Source organism: Schistocerca cancellata, chromosome 8 (genome assembly GCF_023864275.1).
Source record: "Schistocerca cancellata isolate TAMUIC-IGC-003103 chromosome 8, iqSchCanc2.1, whole genome shotgun sequence".
In the NCBI taxonomy this organism is placed as follows: domain Eukaryota; kingdom Metazoa; phylum Arthropoda; class Insecta; order Orthoptera; family Acrididae; genus Schistocerca; species Schistocerca cancellata.
The window spans coordinates 143,349,903-143,369,407 of record NC_064633.1 but is presented as its reverse complement, the minus strand read 5'-3'; the positions used below and the strand labels follow the sequence as shown (position 1 = coordinate 143,369,407).

At 40.3% G+C, this 19,505-nt stretch overlaps 1 protein-coding gene across 4 annotated transcripts in view; it reads right to left on the bottom strand.

Annotated features, from left to right (window-relative positions):
- LOC126094487 (protein Fe65 homolog) overlaps positions 1-19,505 on the bottom strand; it is a 262,378-nt gene that overhangs the window by 19,252 nt on the left and 223,621 nt on the right. For all 4 annotated transcript variants that reach the window (XM_049908884.1, XM_049908885.1, XM_049908886.1 and 1 more), the window contains exons 10-12: positions 18,464-18,666; positions 11,322-11,501; positions 4,815-4,985 (exon numbers count right to left, since the gene is read on the bottom strand). In XM_049908884.1, the coding sequence (XP_049764841.1) occupies positions 4,836-4,985; positions 11,322-11,501; positions 18,464-18,666 (533 nt within the window). In that variant the 3' untranslated portion in view covers positions 4,815-4,835. The remainder of the gene's footprint in view (positions 1-4,814; positions 4,986-11,321; positions 11,502-18,463; positions 18,667-19,505) is intronic.

The window sequence follows — 19,505 nt, the reverse complement described above, 5'->3', positions numbered from 1 at the left end:
CAGTTTTGACAGAAAACATCAGTTTGTTTCCCATTGCAAAACAAATCATTATTATAATGGAATTTTTATGTGCCCATTTGACAGAGTGGTCCCAACTCAGTCTATTGCAAAATTCATTTTTTTTATTTGTACTATAGTTCAATTCTTTTATCTTGGAGGCTCGTGCATGCCCGCCCAGACCAGACGCGGGAGATTGCTGTGTTGCCAGTTGCACATGACGCACGCGCCAAGAGACGCAGCGCCATAGTATAGTATAGTTCGCAAGCTTACGTTTAGGGGAGAGCGCGCAGTTCATGAAGTAAAGCTACCATGGCCGCATTAACCCTTTCTCTGCTACAAAGACGTGCTCACTGCACTGCTCGCCTGTGCAGACACATGGTGTTCCGACTGCTTTGACACTCTTATCATTCGATTCCACAAAAACTATTTGGTCCAAAAATTAGATTTTTACACATCTTATTGACTGATACCTTCCCTCCATAAATGATTTAATTTTGTTTTGATGTTCAACGCAATTATTATGCAGCATTAAATATAGCAAACATTGCACGAAATTTTGAAGAGTTTGCAGAGGTAATAGTCCATAGAGTATACTTTCCGTATGGTCGATGTTAGTTGCCACAAGATATCTAAATTTCATATAAAATTTACTGTATAACAATATCTCATTTAATTTAAGTACAACATAGGTGTCGTATGTAATATTGAGAAATATTCCATCTTTTGCAACTGTAACAAAGTTTTATTTACACTGGGCACATCTGGCTTTATTTTAAAGCACTTCAATCAATCAAAAGGAAGTAGACAAAATACATTAAACAAAACTGTGGACTTACAAAAACATTAGGACTTGAATATACCATCTATCAGTGAAGTGCTCTGAGCTATGTCAAATATAGTTTTCGTGTGTGGCACACACAAACAACATTTATTTGCTAAAACACTGATCAGCCAACACAAACATTGAATATTGTGTTACCACAGCACAAAACTACGAAAGGTGACTTGGCAATGGAGGAGACAAAATACTGTCCACTGAAGATGCTTCAAAAGAGAGATACGCATCTGGTCTAAATAAGTCACTTATTACAGTTGCAGAAGAGGAATATATTTCAATAGCATTGGTAAAACTGCGACTGTGGAACAAAAACAAGAAAGAGAACATGAGTACCATTGTGTTTGTGCCATACCTTTCATTGATTGAAGTGGTTTAAAATAAAGCCAAATGCGTCCGGTGTAAATAAAACTTTTATTACAGTCGTGAAAGACGGAATATTTCTTAATATTACATAGGACATCTATGTGGTACTTAAATTAAATGAGATATTGTTATACAGTAAATTTTATATGAAATTTAGGTATCTTGTCCACATTTCATTCTCAACATTGTGGCAACTAAAATCGACCATACGGAAAGTATACTCTATGGACTTTTTACCTCTGTAAACTCTTCAAAATTTTGTGCAATGGTTTACTACATTTAATGCTGCATAATAACTGCGTTGAACATCGAAACAAAATTAAGTCATTTATGGGGGGAAGGTATCAGTCAAGAAGACGTGTAAAAATCAAATTTTTGGGCCAAATAATTTTTGTGAAATTGAATGATAAGTGTGTCAAAGCAGTGGAAACACCATGTGTCTGCACAGGCGAGCAGTGCAGTGATGACAAAATCGCGCACAGCACGGAATGCGGGGAGCACGTGTCTGCAGCAGTGAAAGGATTAATGAAGAGACAAAGCACTAGAAATTTCAAAAAATTGCACTCAAACGAGTTTAATTCGTGAAGTAAGGCACTTTGATATTGTTTTTAAATAATGAAAACATTCAGCACCCCACAAGGTTTGAACTCATAAACTTTCGCGTAGAACGCCAACACGTTAACCATTATGCTAACGCAGCTTGTGTGACTATAGAACGCCGTAAGGACTCTAACGCGTCACGCAAAATACTGACAAACACTGTTGGTATGACTACAAATTACTCATGCTTCGTTGAAGTACAATAGAAAATAAACAATTACCTCTGTTCTTTATTGCGAAAAAGCGGTTCGTGAGATTGATACAAACACCTTTCCTTGCTATCACCTGAATTAGGAGTCTTATTGCTTGTTTTGTTTAATTAATTAATAGAATATGAAGCAATTGGTATAAAGAATGCTTTTTCCAAACTTTCTATAAAAGAAAGTCTGCTATCAAGACATTGCTTTTGTTCTATTACGTTATTTATGATTGAACGTTTCTAAAACTGAAGATACTCGTCCATGCTCTACACTGCAGTCGAGATCTGGCAACGTCGTTCTCTGTTCATTGGCTGACTGTGTTTTGTGATGTCAGATGCGCAGAACAAACCTAAACTCGGCCGCCAACATAAATGACGCGCACTTTAACAGAGACAGTAAAACATGAAGAATAATCTAGTATTCTAGCAGATAGCAAGCAGTGCTACTGCGAGGTGATAGTCAGTGCAGGCCAGGATGGTGCTGTTGCTGCTGCAGGACTGGCTATTCTTCTCATTTTACCGTCCTCGTTAATCCATGTTGATAAAAAGACTATTGCACTTGACTAATTGTTCTCGCTTCCCGAGCACGGGGTCCCGGGTTCGATTCCCGGCGGGGTCAGGGATTTTTCCTGCTTCGAGATGACTGGGTGGTGTTGTGTCATCTTCATCATCATCATTCATTCCCATCATGGTCGGAGGAAGGCAATGGCAAACCACCTCCACTAGGACCTTGCCTAGTAAAGCGGTGCGGGTCTCCCACATCGTTCCCCTACGCTCTGTAAGGAAGCATGGGACTTCATTTCCATTTTTTCAACTTAAGACTGCTCCATTGAATGACCATGTAAATTTCTGATTCAAAAATCATTTTCTTTATAACAGAAAACAAATTGGCACTTTCTATCAATGCTGGGTGTTCCATGAAAGAAGTGACAAGCAGAATTTGTTTGGGCTGACTTCAGCTACATTTTGCAAAGACTAAACTGCAAATATCTCCGGAAACACCAGATTAAATGTGCCTGACAACTGATACGAGAGACACCCTGTATATATTCCATGTTAACAAATACCTCTTTTTAAGAAATGCTTTCATTGCTGTAGCCAGTCTGCATTGTATATCCTCTCTACTTTGGCCATCATCACTTAATTTGCTACTCAAACAGGAAAACTCATCTACTGCATTTAGCATCTCACTTCGTAATGTAATTCTCTCAGCAATGCCTGATATAACTCAGCTACATTCCATTACCATTGCTTTACTTTAGTTGATGTTCATCTTGTAATCTCTTTGCACTCCATTCCATCCAACTGCTCTTCCAAGTCATTTGCTGTCTCTGACAGAATTACAATGTCCTCGGCAAACCTCCCAAGTTTCTTCTCCCTTTCACTCCCTTCCAAATTTCTTCTTGGTTTCCTTCACTGCTTGCTCAAAGTACAAACTGAATGACATCAGCAATAAGCTACAACTCTGTCTCATTACGTTATCAACTTGTATTTTATCCCTGCTACCTTCTGATTTTCGAACAGTGTATTCCAGTCAACATTTTCAAAAACTTTCTTTAAGTTAAAAATGCTATAAATGTACCTTTATCTTTCTTCAACCTATCTTTTAGAGTAAATTATAGCGTGAGTACGGTCTTGCGTGTCCCAGCACTTCTCTGGAAAGCACACTGATCTTCCTTGAGTTCAGCTTCGACTACTTATTCCATTTTTCTGTAAATAATTTGTGCCAATATTTTGCAGCCATAACTTATTAAACTGACAGTTCAGTATTATCCACAACCTACAGCTCCTGCTTTCTTTGGATCTGGAATTACTGCCTTCTTCCTGAAGTCTTTTTGCACACCAGGTAAATATTTTTTTCATGGCTGGCTCTATCAGAGATCCAAATAATTCTGAGGGAATGTCATCTATTCCAGGAGCCTTGTTTCAACTTAATCTTTCAGTGCTTTGTCAAATTCTTGTCACAGTATATCTCCCATCTCATCGTAATTAACTTCCTCTCCCCTTTCTATAATATGACTAGAAGTTCTTATACTGCCCTCCTACACATTTCTTCCACTTTTCAGCTTCCCTTCCTTTTCTTTGGACTGGCTTACCCCTGAGCTCTTAATATTCATACAGATGCTTCTCTTTTCTCCAAAGGTCTCTCATTTTCCTGTGGTGACATCTATCATCCGCCTCCTCATGCATATTTCAACAGCCCTGCATTTATTCTTTGGCCATTCCTGCTTAGCCATCCATTCTTCCTTCCTCAATCTCATTCTTCGGACATATGTGTTCCCTTTCACCTGTTTTATCTGATGCATTTTTCCTTTTTTCCTTTCACCAGCTAAATAAAATATATTCTGTATTATGCATGGATTTCTATATGTCTTATCTTTTGGCCTATTTGATCCTCTGTTTTCTTCATTATTTCATCTCTCAAAAGCTACCAATTTATATTCTACTGTATTCCCTTACCTTGTTTCAGTCAAATTTTGCCTATTGTCCCCTCTGAAACTTGCAATAATTTCAGGTTGTTTGAACTTATCCTGGCCCCATCTCCTTAATTTGGTACCTTTTCACAGTTTCTCAAGCTAAATTTCATAACCAATAAATTATGGTCAGAGTACACATCTGCCCTTGGATGCTTTAAAACCTGGTTTTTGGTTCTCTGTCTTACGATTATACAATCAATCTGAAAGCTTTCGGTGTCTCCAGGTCCTTCCAGACATATGACCTTCTGACATTATTCTTAAACCAAACGATTAAATCTGAGAGATACAGGATTTTAAGTTCATATCAATAATATAGCTGTTTTTCAGTACCAGTTACCTGCAGTGAGAGGGCCTCATCTCAGGACTCACTGCCACGCAGCCTTCTGCCAGTAAGGCTTCCAACAAGAGACTTCAGTGTAGCACCCAGACCTTTCCCTGGGGTCTGAGCATTTTGCTGGCCACGACCTAGTCCTTGTGGATGTGCATCCAAGCATTTTTGATACCTTAGCTGTGAACAGATACAGTTTTTATTCATTACACATTGAAAAAGCATATTATAAGATTCACAACAGCATGACAATCTAAGACTATGGCATAAGCAGAACAAGATAAAAAAAAAAAGACACGAGGAAATTGTCATTTGGTAAGAGTACTAAGTAACACCATAATCAGCACTCAAGTTAGAGTATATTAAATCATGTGATTGTTGTTGTCTTCAATCCAGAGGCTGGTCTGATGCAGATCTCTGCACTAGTCTACTCTGTGCAAACTTCTTCATCTCTGCATCATTACTGCAACCATACATCTGAATCTGATTCTGTTATCAAGCCTTGGTCTCTCACTACAAATGTATACCCACCATACTTCCCTCCACCACTAAATTGGTAATCCCTTGATGCTTCAGGATGTGCCCTATCAGTTGATCCCCTCTTTTAGTCAAGTTCTGTTTTTGTATGTTTGTTTCTCCCAAATACAACTCAATACCTTTTCATCATCTATTCGATCCAACCATTTAGTCTTCAACATTTTTCTGTAGCACTATACTTCAAATTCTTCTACTCTGTTGTTGTCTGTAGTGTTTTCATTTCTGTACAAGATTACACCACAAACAGTTACTTTCAGAAAACAGTACCGAATATTTAAACTCCTGAAAAATATAATCTTCTTACTAGAGAAGTTTTATTTGCCCATATCTAAATAACTACATACACATATGGTTAGTGTCAGCAGTTTAAATTGCCATCTTCACATCATCTTTGTACATCGGTCATTATGCCACTCAATGTAGCACACTGTCATCTAGTCATAAGCATATTTGGGAGCAACTCGTTGATGGAGATGCAGTGTGTAACATTATATATTATATAACAAAACCATACTTGTGGTTAACCCATATAAAAGTTTCTTATAAAATACATGTTGTTCACAGGGTTTTCCTTACTATTTCTTTACTGAGTGTACACCACCAATTATGGTTTTATTATACAATGCATAATGTTAACTGGTGCAGCCTCTTCAATGAGTTGCTCCCAAATATGCTTATGACTAGATGACAGTGCACTGCACTGAGGGGCATAATAATTGATGTGTGCAGATGAGCTGAAAATGGCAGTTTACAATGCCAAACCTATTCATCCATATATGTAGCCTATTTATTGCAATCTGGGTAAATAAAACTTCTCTAGTACAAAAATCACATTTTCCAAATTCAGAGATCACTCTCCTGCTGGTAATGTCAGATAACCATACTTAAATTTATAATTGGTGCTAACAAATTTCTATTTTTCAGGAAAATATTTCTTGTTATTGCCTTTCTACACTTTATATCCCTCTAATTTGGCCGTTGTCAATTTGCTGCTCAAAGAACAACCTGGTTCCCTTGGTATTATCTAATTTAAATACATAGTATCCCTTCACTCTTGGTTTCTTTTCTGATTTTCATTTTATCTTTTTTAGGACACTATTCATTCTTCCAAATCCTGTGCCGTCTCTTACAGAATTACAATGTCATCGGCAAATCTTGAGATTTTATTTCTTCTCCCTAAATCTTAATCGCTTTTCCAAATTTCCTCTGCTGTTTACTCAGTATACATTTCAAATAAAGGCTACTACACAGCCATAATACCTTGTCAACTACTGCCTCCCTTTCATGTCTGTTGACTCTTATAACTACAGCCCAGTTTCTATATGAATGCAGATAAACTTTCACTTCCTGTATTTTATTGCTGTCACATTCAGTATGTCAAAGAGAGTATTCCAGTCAATAGTGTCAAAAGCATTCGCTGAATTTACAAATGGTATGTAGGTTTCCCTTTCTTCAATCTACCTTCTAAGACAAGTCAGATCAATGTTGTCTTGAATGTTCCTACATTTCTCTGGAAACCAGACTGATATCTTCCTGAGGTCAACTGCCACAAGTCTTCCCATTTATCCATAAATATTTCATGTTGCTATTTTGCACCCATGGTTCAGTGGTATTCACACATATCAGCACCTACCTTCTTTTGTATTAGGATTATGAAATTCTTCACGATGTCTGAAGGTATTTACGCTGTCGCACATATCTTGAATACTAGGTGAAATAGTTTTAACAAGATTGGTTCTGCCCAAGGTTATTGATAATTCTGAGGGAATGTGATGTACCCCTGATCCATTCTTTCATTGTTTTTGTCAAAGTCTTCTTGTGATTTATCTCAGTGTTCTGTCAGTTGTTCTCATAGTATCATATCTCTGATCTAATACTTGTCACCTACTTCCTTTTCCCTTGCCGTGATATTGTCTTCAAGTAAATTACAGAACATTAAGGAAACCAGTAAGAAAAATGAATAACAAAGACATCCTGTGGCACCTCCAACATGCTACCTCTGCTGAATGATGGGCAAGGAAGATGATTTCACATAAACAGCTTGGTGATGGTGATTTGAAAAATGGTAACAAAAGTAGTGGCAGAATATAAATAATTTAGGAGTAAAGAAAAAAAGTCACTAAATAGTAGAAGCACTTCATTGTCAACAAGTGTGCGCGCGCGCGCACACACACACACACACACACACACACACACACACAAGCCTGTGTAACTAGATTGTGCTGGCCGAACGTGCAATGCTGGGATTGCAGTACAGGGAAGGAGGCATCAGGTGCCCAGAATAGGAATGCGAGAGGGAGAGGCAGCAGGTGCACGGGTACAACAGCCAGTGAATTCATGTAGTGCACAGTGGTGATGATGTGAATGTGTGGACTGGGAGGGGTGACAGAACAGAGGAGGGGTAGACTATCGGGGAGAGAATGTGGGTGCAATAGTTAGTGAGATTGGGGCCAAGAGAGTTAAGAGAGTGAAGGACGTGTTGCAAAAATAAATACCATCCGCATAGTTCAGAAAAGCGGGTGCTGTAGGGAAGGATCCAGAAGGCACAGGCTGTGAAGCAGCCACTGAACTTTAAGAAATCCACAGCACAACCATGGGAAACTGCATGGCACCCTCCTAAAACAACTTGTTTATGGGCCATTTAGAGGAAACCTTCCTAGCCTCTCAATCCCCTTATCTGGTTTATGTTCAATGATGATATTGTAATGATCTAGACATGGGGCCACAACACTCTATCCTCATTGCTCCGCAACCTCGAGATATTCTCCCCATTCACTTCACCCAGTCCCCCTCGGCCCAGTTGCCACATTTCTGCAAGTTGAGCTCTACCTCTGATGGTTCCAGCTGTACCTCTGTCCATATAAAGTCCATCAACCACCAACAGTACTGCATTTTGACAGCCATCAACCCTACCACACCAAACAATTGCTCCCATTTAGCCTGGCCAGTGGATGGCATAACTGAAGTAATGAGAATTCCCTTGGCCAGTATGCTAAAGATCTTGCAAAAGCCTTCAAATGCAGGTACTAACCCTCAAGTCCAGTCCACAAATAATTTCCTGTGCCATATCTTCCCACAATCCTAATCCTCCTACTGTCTCCAAAAACCAGTTGCAAAGGAGCACCTCCCGCATCCATATCACCAAATGTCATCCCAGACTGGAGCAACTGAATCCTGTCCTTCGCCAGGACTTCAACTGTCTATCATCATGCCCAGAAAAGATGAACTTCCTACCCATGATCCTTCCCATTACTCCTAAACTGGTATTCTGTGCTGCCCACTCAACATACACAACATCCTGGGCCATCACTATCCCACTCTCACATGCAGCCCCTTGCTGCATGTGTCATATACCTGCGGAAGACTCAGCTACAAGCCTGCCAGGTTCACCCACCCAGCACATGTACTCCAATCCTGTCACAGGCTTGTCCTACTCCATCTGAGGCAGGGCCACCTGTTAAAGCAGTGATGTCATATACTGACTCAGCTGCAATTTATATTCAGCACTTTATGCCAACAGGACCACCAACCAGCTGTCCACCAGAATGAAAGGTCACTGCCAAACCGCGGGCAAGAACGGAGTTGACCACCCATGGTTGAAAATGCTGCTGAGCACAACATGCTCAAGTTCAATGAACACTTCACGACCCATGCCACCTTGGTCTTTCCCTCTAGTAGTAGAGTGCTAGGTAGGAGTTATTCACACACCTTCTGCTCTTGTAATCCTCCTGGCTCCAATCTCCCACTGCACCCACGACATCTACCCAACACTTTTCCCCTCCTCTGTTCTGTCATATTCTCCCCAGTCCATGCCTTCACGTTATCTGCATTGTGTGCTGCATGCACTCACTGGCTCCAGTGCCTCTGTGTTGCTTTCCTATCCTGTGCAAGTGCTGCCTCTCCCTCCTAAATTCCTATACCACAAACCTGCTGCCTCCCTCCAAGCCACCAACTAACCCTCTTCAACCATTGCTCACCCTTCCTGCCTCTTTCTCCCTCTGCCCACCCTACTTGAGACAAACGCCCATTCCAGACCACCCACCAGTCTGTAATCCTGGCATTGTGCCACAACCGGCACAATATAAGTATGTGTGTGTATGTGTGTGTGATGAACTTGCTCAGTTTAATGTTGCCTGCCTCCAGTTACTTGAACTGCTACCTGCACTGGTTATCAGATCAAGGAATTCTGTCACTTTCATACCAAGGAGCATGAACTCAGATTAGGAAAAATGTACACCTGCTGTTGTAAAAGAAATACTTTAAAATTTCGCTCCTACTTTCTCATGTAAATAACACTGGTGAGAAGAGGTTGCAAGTGGATATAAAACAACTCTTTCTTCAGTCACTATCAGCTGACCAAGATGTCGTTTAAGTCTGAAGATTTTAAATTATGAGTTACACTCAGGTTTCATCACCTTCATCTTTACTTTGTACATAATTCATACACAACACGACGCACTGAAGTGACAAAAGTCATAGGATACTTCCTAATATGACATGGACTCAACAAGTCACCCGCAGAAATATTGAGCTATGCTGCCTATATAGCCATCCATAATTGTGAAAATGTTACCAGTGCAGGATTCAGTGGGCAAACTGACCTCTCAATTATGTCCCATAAATGTTTGATGGGATTCATGTTGAGTGATCTGGGTGGCCAAATCATTCACTCAAACTGTCCAGAATGGTATTCAAACAATTGTTAACAACTGTAGCCCAGTGACATGGCACACTGTCATCCATAAAAAGTCTATTGTTGTTTGGGAACAGGGAGTCCATAAATGGCTGTAAATGGTCCCCAAGTAACTGAACATAACCATTTCCAACCAGTGGTTGGTTCAATTTGACCAGAGGACTCTTTCCATTCCATGTAAACACCACCCACACCGTTAGGGAGCCACCACAAGCCTGCACAGTGCCTGGTTGACAATCTGGATCCATGACTTTGCGGAGTTTGCACCACAATCGAACCCTGCCATCAGCTCTTACCAACTGAAATTGGGACTGCACCACAATCAAACCCTGCCATCAGCTCTTACCAACTGAAATTGGGGCTCATCTGATCAGGCTATGGTTTTCCAGTTGTCTAGGGCTCAACTGATATGGTCACAAGCCCAGCAGAGGCACTGCAGGCAGTGTCGAGCTGTTAGCAAAGGAAGTCGCATCAGTCATCTGCTGCCATAGCCCATTATCACCAAATTTCGCCACACTGTCTGTCGTGCAGTGTTCCATGTCTGTTAGCACTGACAATTCTACACAGATGCCGCTGCTCTTGGTCATTTAGTGAAAGCCATCAGCCACTGCATTGTCCATGGCATAATACCTAAAATTTGGTATTCTTAGCACATTCTTGACACTGTGGATAGTGGAATATTGAATTTCCTAACGATTTCCAAAACAGAATGTCCCAAGCATCTAGCTCCAAATTCCATTGCATGTTCAAAGTCTGTTAATTCCTCTTGTGTGGCCTCAGTTACATCAGAAACATTTTGGTATGAATCACCTGAGTACAAATGACAGCTCTGGCAATGCACTGCCCTTTTATACCTTGGTACAGAACACTACTGCCACCTGTACATGTGCATATCACTAGCCCATGACTTTTGTCACCTCAGTGTATCTACCAAATTGTGCCTTGTAATGCAGGACAATAACTAACTGAATTTTTACTTTCAATATCCCTTGCCAGTATTGCTAACTGGGTATGTGCTCTGTGTAAGTCACACACTTGTTATTATACTTTAAAGAATCATAAAAAGGTCTGTGCACAAATGAGTTTTCCAATTCTTCCCTTGGCCCTTATCTGTTATAAACAAACCAAAATCATTACTTTTTAAGCCCTCAAACACATTGGAAAAAATAGGCCTACCAACAGAAAGCAAAGTCATTCATATATGTATTACACCACCTTTTTGTCACTTTTTCCTCAGTTGAGGCTGTAAGGTTACAAACAGTTGAAGGCCTTTTCTGTTGTCTTACCTTACAGGCTGCTTCAACAGTCTTGCATAATGCTCCAGATGAAGGTTCACAATGGAATACATGGGCCATGAAGAGATCCTGTGCAGTGTGCATGATGAAACCACACTGCTTTACATTCCGTCCAATCCCAAGGAATGAAAGGTACCGAACTCGGCATTCGGCAATTAACTTACTTTCCTCCTGTGAACAGAAATTTGAAAATTTAAATAAAATGGAACAAGTACTTTAGAGTAAATTTTATCCACAATTATTGCAGAAATTATACTTTGCACAAAGCTACAAAAACAGTCATCCACATATATTAGAGTTATGATAATTGCTAATACAGTAATAAAAAAATAAGCATCTTAAACTGCAATAGATTCCAAGTAATTATTTTGACACTATACTTGATAAAATTATGGTTTATCAAAGTTAGCATAAGAGTTATTTCTAATGTGTGTACCATTGTTTCTACAACTCAGTTTGTTCATAATAACAACATGGTTCTAAAAACAAAGATGATGTAACTTACCAAACGAAAGCGTTGGTATGTTGATAGACAGGCTTTTACAAATATCTGCTTGTGTCTGTATATGTGCGGATGGATATGTGTGTGTGTGTGCGAGTGTGTACCTGTCCTTTTTTCCCCCTAAGGTAAGTCTTTCCGCTCCCGGGATTGGAATGACTCCTTACCCTCTCCCTTAAAACCCACATCCTTTGTCTTTCCCTCTCCTTCACTCTTTCCTGATGAAGCAACCGTGGGTGGCGAAAGCTTGAATTTTGTGTGTGTGTTTATTTGGGTGTCTATCAACATACCAACACTTTCGTTTGGTAAGTTACATCATCTTTGTTTTTAGATATATTTTTCCCACGTGGAATGTTTCCCTCTATTATATTAACAACATGGTTCTGTTTACAGCTGTACAGAAACACACACACACACACACACACACACACACACACACACACACACACACACACACAGAGAGAGAGAGAGAGAGAGAGAGAGAGAGAGAGAGAGAGACGTCAGTCTAAAATAAGACCACGCCAATGGTGAATCACTTCCCAGCTCTAGAGTTGAGAAGTGTTTAAGTATTGAGAGACAATCCAGATGAACCACATAGACCCAGGTTCTTGTTGTTATGTTTCACAGAAAGATCAACAACAAAAAGTTTGGCACTGATGGTGTGGATAAATTGTGGTTACTTCCTTCAATAAGGAAAACTTTATAAGACATACATGTTAGCTGGTAATAGAATAATGTCCCACTATACAAAAGCAAAAATTTCCCTAGCCATGCATAATACCTGTCTCCACAGCCAAGATAACTCTTTGAAACTGAGTAAACCTCAAACCTCTCTGCACTGCCTCATGGAGTGAGAACATATACAGTAAAACTGAAGGTGATATATCAATTGAATAGAGCATTAAAATCTACATCTTCCACACCACTTTTTTAATGCTGTTCGAGAGCAGTAGACGTACCACAACTACGTTTCACTCTCTCCTTTCCTTTCACTTTCATAATCATCAATAATTACACAAATATGACATGGAGACTGCTGCCTACTGCACAGAAGAATCGAGTGGCAGACAGGAACATTTAAAAGTAGACTACTAAAAAATACCACCTTTCGGTAAAAGTCTTTAATCACATGCTCAGCACCTGATGAATGACTTTGTCCAAAAGTATATTTATTAAATGTAGATTATTAAATGTACTCTGTATGATGAAAAAAGATACCTGACAGAAGCTCTGCTGCCTTCTTTCAACCATGAGGCATAAGCAGCTACAGCTGAATGCCATAGCTGCCTAACACTGCAATAATACCAAGACATCGCCATAGGAATGTAGACAATATCACGTTCTGTGGCAGATGTGTAAAGAATTCGGACGAAACTCGCTTTTAACTGTTGGGGACCTATTCTTGCCACTGAGATTACAACTTGCCATGCACCAGCAACCCATCAGAGGACTAACAGAAATTTTATTCTTAACACTTAGGAAATTATTATGCATTAATCATTCCCTGTTAAAACATTACCTTTGCTTTGTACCAGCCGAGCGTCTTTCACCTGGACTTACCACAGCACTGGTCCCTGTTATACACTACTGGCCATTAAAATTGCTACACCAAGAAGAAATGCAAATGATAAACAGGTATTCATTGGACAAATATACTAGAACTGACATGTGATTACATTTTCACACAATTTGGGTGCATAGATCCTGAGAAATCAGTACCCAGAACAACCACCTCTGGCCATAATAATGGCCTTGATATGTCTGGGCATTGAGTCAAACAGAGCTTGGATGGCATGTACAGGTACAGCTGCCCATGCAGCTTCAACACGATACCACAGTTCATCAAGAGTAGTGACTGGCGTATTGTGACGAGCCAGTTGCTCGGCTACCATTGACCAGACATTTTCAGTTGGTGAGAGATTTGGAGAATGTGCTGGCCAGGGCAGCAGTCGAACATTTTCTGTATCCAGAAAGCCCCTACAGGACCTCCAACAAGCGGTTGTTCATTATCCTGCTGAAATGTAGGGTTTCACAGAATGAAGGGTAGAGCCATCACACCGGCTGATACGCCAGTATGGCGATGACGAATACATGCTTCCAATGTGCATTCATCACGATGTCGCCAAACACGGATGTGACCATCATGATGCTGTAAACAGAAACAGGATTCATCCGAAAAAATGACGTTTTGCCATTCGTGCACCAAGGTTCGTCATTGAGTACACCATCGCAGGAACTCCTGTCTGTGATGCAGCGTCAAGGGTAACCGCAGCCATGGTCTCCAAGCTGATAGTCCATGCTGCTGCAAACGTCATCGAACTGTTTGTGCTGATGGTTGTTGCCTTGCAAACGTCCCCATCTGTTGACTCAGGGATCGAGACGTGACTGCACAATCCATTACAGCCAAGCGGATAAGATGCCTGTCATCTCGACTGCTTGTGATACGAGGCCATTGGGATCCAGCACGGCATTCCGTATTACCCTCCTGAACCCACTCATTCCATATTCTGCTAACAGTCATTGGATCTCGACCAACACGAGCAGCAATGTCACGATACGATAAACTGCAATCACGATAGGCTACAATCCGACCTTTATTAAAGTTAGAAACATGACGGTACACATTTCTCCTCCATACACGATGCATCACAACAACATTTCACCAGGCAACACCGGTCAACTGCTGTTTGTGTATAAGATATCGGTTGGAAACTTTCCTCATGTCAGCACGTTGTAGGTGTCACCACCGGCACGAACCTTGTGTGAATGCTCTGAAAAGCTAATCATTTGCATATCACAGCATCTTCTTCCTGTCTGTAGCACGTCATCTTTGTGGTGTAGCAATTTTAATGGCCAGTAGTGTATTACTTTTCAGTACTTTGGGAGTTGGGAGTTTCATTACAGACCTCATTTTCATTTTCTCTGTGGATAAATGTCTAGAGGGTTAAGTCTAATGAGTATATATGCTTTTTGTGTTTCCCAAGTGACCAATTCAATGATTTCCAAATGTTCTCTGCAGAAGGTCTCAGTGTCATTTTCTCTGCTGGTATTGTGATTATGTACATCATTGTTCCTTCTGAACTGCAATGGGTATTTAGAACAAACTTCACAAGGGAATAAGAAATACTGTGAAGCAGTAGTCATAATGCCTAATTCCATAAAGGTGTGTCTTCAAGATGATTGTTGGTGAGCACCATACTTTACTCTTACTGAACATTTTTAAGCTACGAACACTTTATTTTTTTTAAAGACAATTTGCTCCAGAAGATTATTGCACATATGAAAATATGTCAACTTACTGACTTGTCTCCCCCAGAGATTTGTGATGTTTCTAAGGGCAACTGTGGCTGAAATTAGTTGTTTTAGGAGTTGTGTAACATGCTTTGTCAAGTTTAAATTCTCATCTATATGGAAAGTTAAAAAGTTTGAAGTTTCCATCCTACTTATTTTTTCCTCACTGTCTGTTATACTTATCATTGGTGTAACGCCCCTAGGTGTGCAGAACTGAATATGTTAGGTGTTTTTGAAATTGAGAGTGAAACCATTTGCAGAAAACATCAAGGATACTTTTAAGAAGATTGTTTACCATTTCTCCCGTTACTGTACGTGTGCTCGGATTGATTGCAATACTAGTATCATCTGCAAAAAGAACCGATTCTGCTCACTGGATATTAGAATATGAGGAACTACAGTGGACCTAAGACTGAATTGTGACGAACCCATTATGTGATTTCTCCCCAGTCTAAATAATTTTGCTGATTACTTTGGTACATTAAATACAACTTTCTAAATTCCTTTGGTTAGATGTGATATTATCCATTGGTTAGCTGTGCCATCAGTTCCATAAAACCTCAGTTTATCTAGAAGAATACTGTGATTTGCACAGTCTAATGTCTTTGATAGGTCACAGAAAATACCAACTTGGTGCTATTTTTTTTATTGAAACAGAAATGCACTATTTTTTCTTGAGTGTAGCTTTAGAATTTTTCTACCATATGATCCAGACTGCCTTCTCCCAGCAGTGAAAGATTGTAGAGCCTGTGTAGAGGTTTGCACAGTTGTATCATTGTTTCCAGTTGGTCTTGTGATTGCAACAAAAGGAAAGGTAGCTTTCTATGTCAGTGAAATCACTCCAAGTTACCACATTTATTCTGTGGCACAGATGAGATGATGATAATTCTACTCAGACTGATGAAACTGTTATAACCTTTAATCACCAATAATTGCGTGGATATTCAAACACCCTCACTTAGAAACAATAGCTGGTTACATGATAACAACTCAGTATCTCTCATTCGACTGCCTTGCCGTGACATGCAGCCGAGTTGCAGAGCGCCTCTATCGCCGTTTGCGCGTACTGTCGTGGCAGCACTGTTAAATGTCGTGGCACTGTCACAACACTTTTCCCCCCTTGAAAAAAAACCACTCACTTCCTTGGAGACATGGACAGTGTGGAGACATCCATGGCCTCTTGTGAGGCCCCGAGAAGATCCCGCGGAGAGACACGAGAGTATCGTCGAAAATGTCCAGGACGGGAGCTCGTGCGTGGAACATGCCTCCTGGACGAGATGATGGGTGAAAACACCAGAGCAGCATCCATAGGTGTCGTGGACCTGGGGGTGTGCCCCAGCGAGATGGGTGCCAGAGAAGGCGGCGTCGCGACTGGGGCCGGTTCCAGCGTACTCGGAAATGGTAGCGACGTCGGCTGCATCAACATGTACGGTAGATCGGCAGCAGCAACAGGACGGGCTTCTCAGGCTGGTGGAGGCGAAGGAAGGGGTGGTGGCACCGGCGTGGCCACCACTCGTGGGTGCATCTGGTCGTAATGGCGAACAACCAAGCCGTCGTCCGTACGTATTTCACAAAGCCGGCGGCCGCGAAGAGCCTTGACCACCCCTGGAATCCATTCAGGGCGAGATCCATACCCTCGTGCCCACACGTCGGCACCCACCGAGTATTTTCCCACACTAGGGGACACAGCACAAGGCCTGACAGGGTGAAGCAGGTGCAGTAGAGTGCGCGGTTGGCGGCCATGCAAGAGTTCAGCAGGGCTGCAATCACCCAGATGTTCAAAATGGCTCTGAGCACTATGGGACTTAACATCTATGGTCATCAGTTCCCTAGAACTTAGAACTACTTAAACCTAACTAACCTAAGGACAGCACACAACACCCAGCCATCACGAGGCAGTGAAAATCCCTGACCCTGCCGGGAATCGAACCCGGGAACCCGGGCGTGGGAAGCGAGAACGCTACCGCATGACCACGAGATGCGGGCAATCACCCAGAGGCGTGAAGCGATAAGAACTCAGAAATTGCAGCAGAGCGTCATCTGCGAAAAAATCACTAAAGAATTTTTTCATCTGGCTTTTGAAATTGCGTGGATATTCAAACACACTCACTTAGAAACAATAGCTGGTTACATGATAACAACTCAGTATCCCTCATTCGACTGCCGTGCCCTGACATGCGGCCAGCGCCGTTCGTAGCTAGGTCGCACTTCCATGCTCAGCCGAGTTGCGGAGCGCCTCTATTGCCTTTTGCGCGTACTGTCGTGGCGGCACTGTTAAATTTCATGGCACTGTCACAACAGAAACTGTCCAGGATCAGTTTAATGAGCATCACAATGAAAGTGTTACAGGTATTTGCTTGTTCCATGGATGATATTTGTGTAAATGCTCTATGCTATGTCAGTAGGTTGACAAATATCATACATTTTCTCTCTGAGAATATCACCACATGCAGACTATTTGTATGACTGGATATTTGGTATTAATCTGGAACAAAATTTGATGAATGTAACCCAGCCACATAGTAATATTATTTATTTAAAAATTAGCCAATGGAGTAGAAAGAGTAATCATGCAGAAATGATGTCAGTTTGTTTTCAAAATTACTTTCATTGTCTGCCAGCACTTTTAATTCACAGGAAAGGTGATCAAATATTTTTATAGGTGCATATTTTGTTTCTTTCTGTGAAAGAGTAAGGCTGATTCCATACAGGAAAGTCATCCTTGTTTCCAGTGTTATAATTATGACTGCTACTATCATTTTGAAATTGTGGCTTTTTTTGCAACAAACTTCATAATAATTAAATGATTTGTGTGGGTGTTTGAACGCTTATTTAACAGTTGCCTACATGTCGGTTCACAGCTAGTGCCTGAGATGCAATGGTTTGTGTGGAGTTGGCTTCAATCACGTTGCCATATTTCTTTGCAAATGTCATTAAAAAACTGGATAGCCAAAGGCAAAAGCATATCACAAGATGGATGACTGTGAAAAAAATATGAAAACTAAATCTGAATTAATTTTGAGTAGCAAAAATGTAATTATGAAGAGCTCTTTTAAATTTTATCCCTTCTCATATTACTAAATACTACTCCCTCAGCAGACAACTTCCAGTTATTCAATTATTTATTCTGGTTCCAATATACTGTATCAGTTCATAAATTGGCCAGTTTTGTTCTTATCAAAGTAGGCTCACTGTTAGCAATAATTTTCTTTATTCATCTCCATTGATGCATATGATGAACAAACATCAGTCAAGATGATTAATCCTGAAAACTAAAATTGATTAAAGATGTAAATTCATATGTAAATTAAATATCTTAGTATCAGTTGTCATTTGAACTCACCCCTGGCAGCATAATGGAAATCATTGATGGAGCAACTGCAACATTGACTGTACACCACTTGTCATGAGGGACTGTGGCCACCATCTGATCAATTGCATCATTGAGAATATCCATACCAGTGGCCTTAGTCACTTGTGTTGATCCGAGGTACTGTGCTCTGAGTACCTTTTTGGGTTCCTCCATTGGAGTTGGAAAGGACTGTGCTGTGAAAACAGAAACCACAGAAGTGTTTAGTGTTATAGCTAACATTTTACTGTATTAATTTCAAACCTATTTGGTACATTCTTTATATTATGAGACAAATATCAGCACAAAGAAGAAAGTTAAATTTTCATTTTAAGAAAAACCTTTGGCACTTGCAAGATGAGTAACTAAAATTTTGTGGCTAAATTATCAGAATGAACAGGTTTGGATTTACCAAATAACTGGACAGATGAACAGATGGTTTTGTTGGAAATGCAGTTACAAAAGGTGAAAGCACAAACTTCGATTGTAAAGGATACGGAAGGATAACTTCCATGTTCTTTTCAGAGCAATTGTTCTCACATTCTCCTTAAGTGATTTAAGGAAACCATGAAAACCTAAATATGGAAGGCCAGACAGGCATTTGAACACATAAAAACATATAAATAAAACAATTTTCCAGCATAAAGGTGAAGAAATTTTGAGACAAAAAGTAAGGAAGTATAACAGCTAATTAATTATTGTCTACTCCTCAAGTTACCTTAACAACCCAAACAAAATTTCTTTTTATTACATTTAGAAATACTGAGCTTAGGCACATATGACTTGTATCAATTCTGCATTTGTTATTTCATTATTTAAATTGGTTAAAATCCTTAGTTCCATACATCCCATCACACACATCATTGTGTTCTGAATGCAGAGTCTCTGTTAGCCACTAAATCTGTTGGCTGTGCTTGTTTTCCAATACTTTGATAGGTCACACAATATCAAGAAGTACAAAGACTTATGTACATAACTAAAAAATCTTTGGATAGCATAGTATGTGTGTCACAGAAAACAAGCAACTGAAAATCAA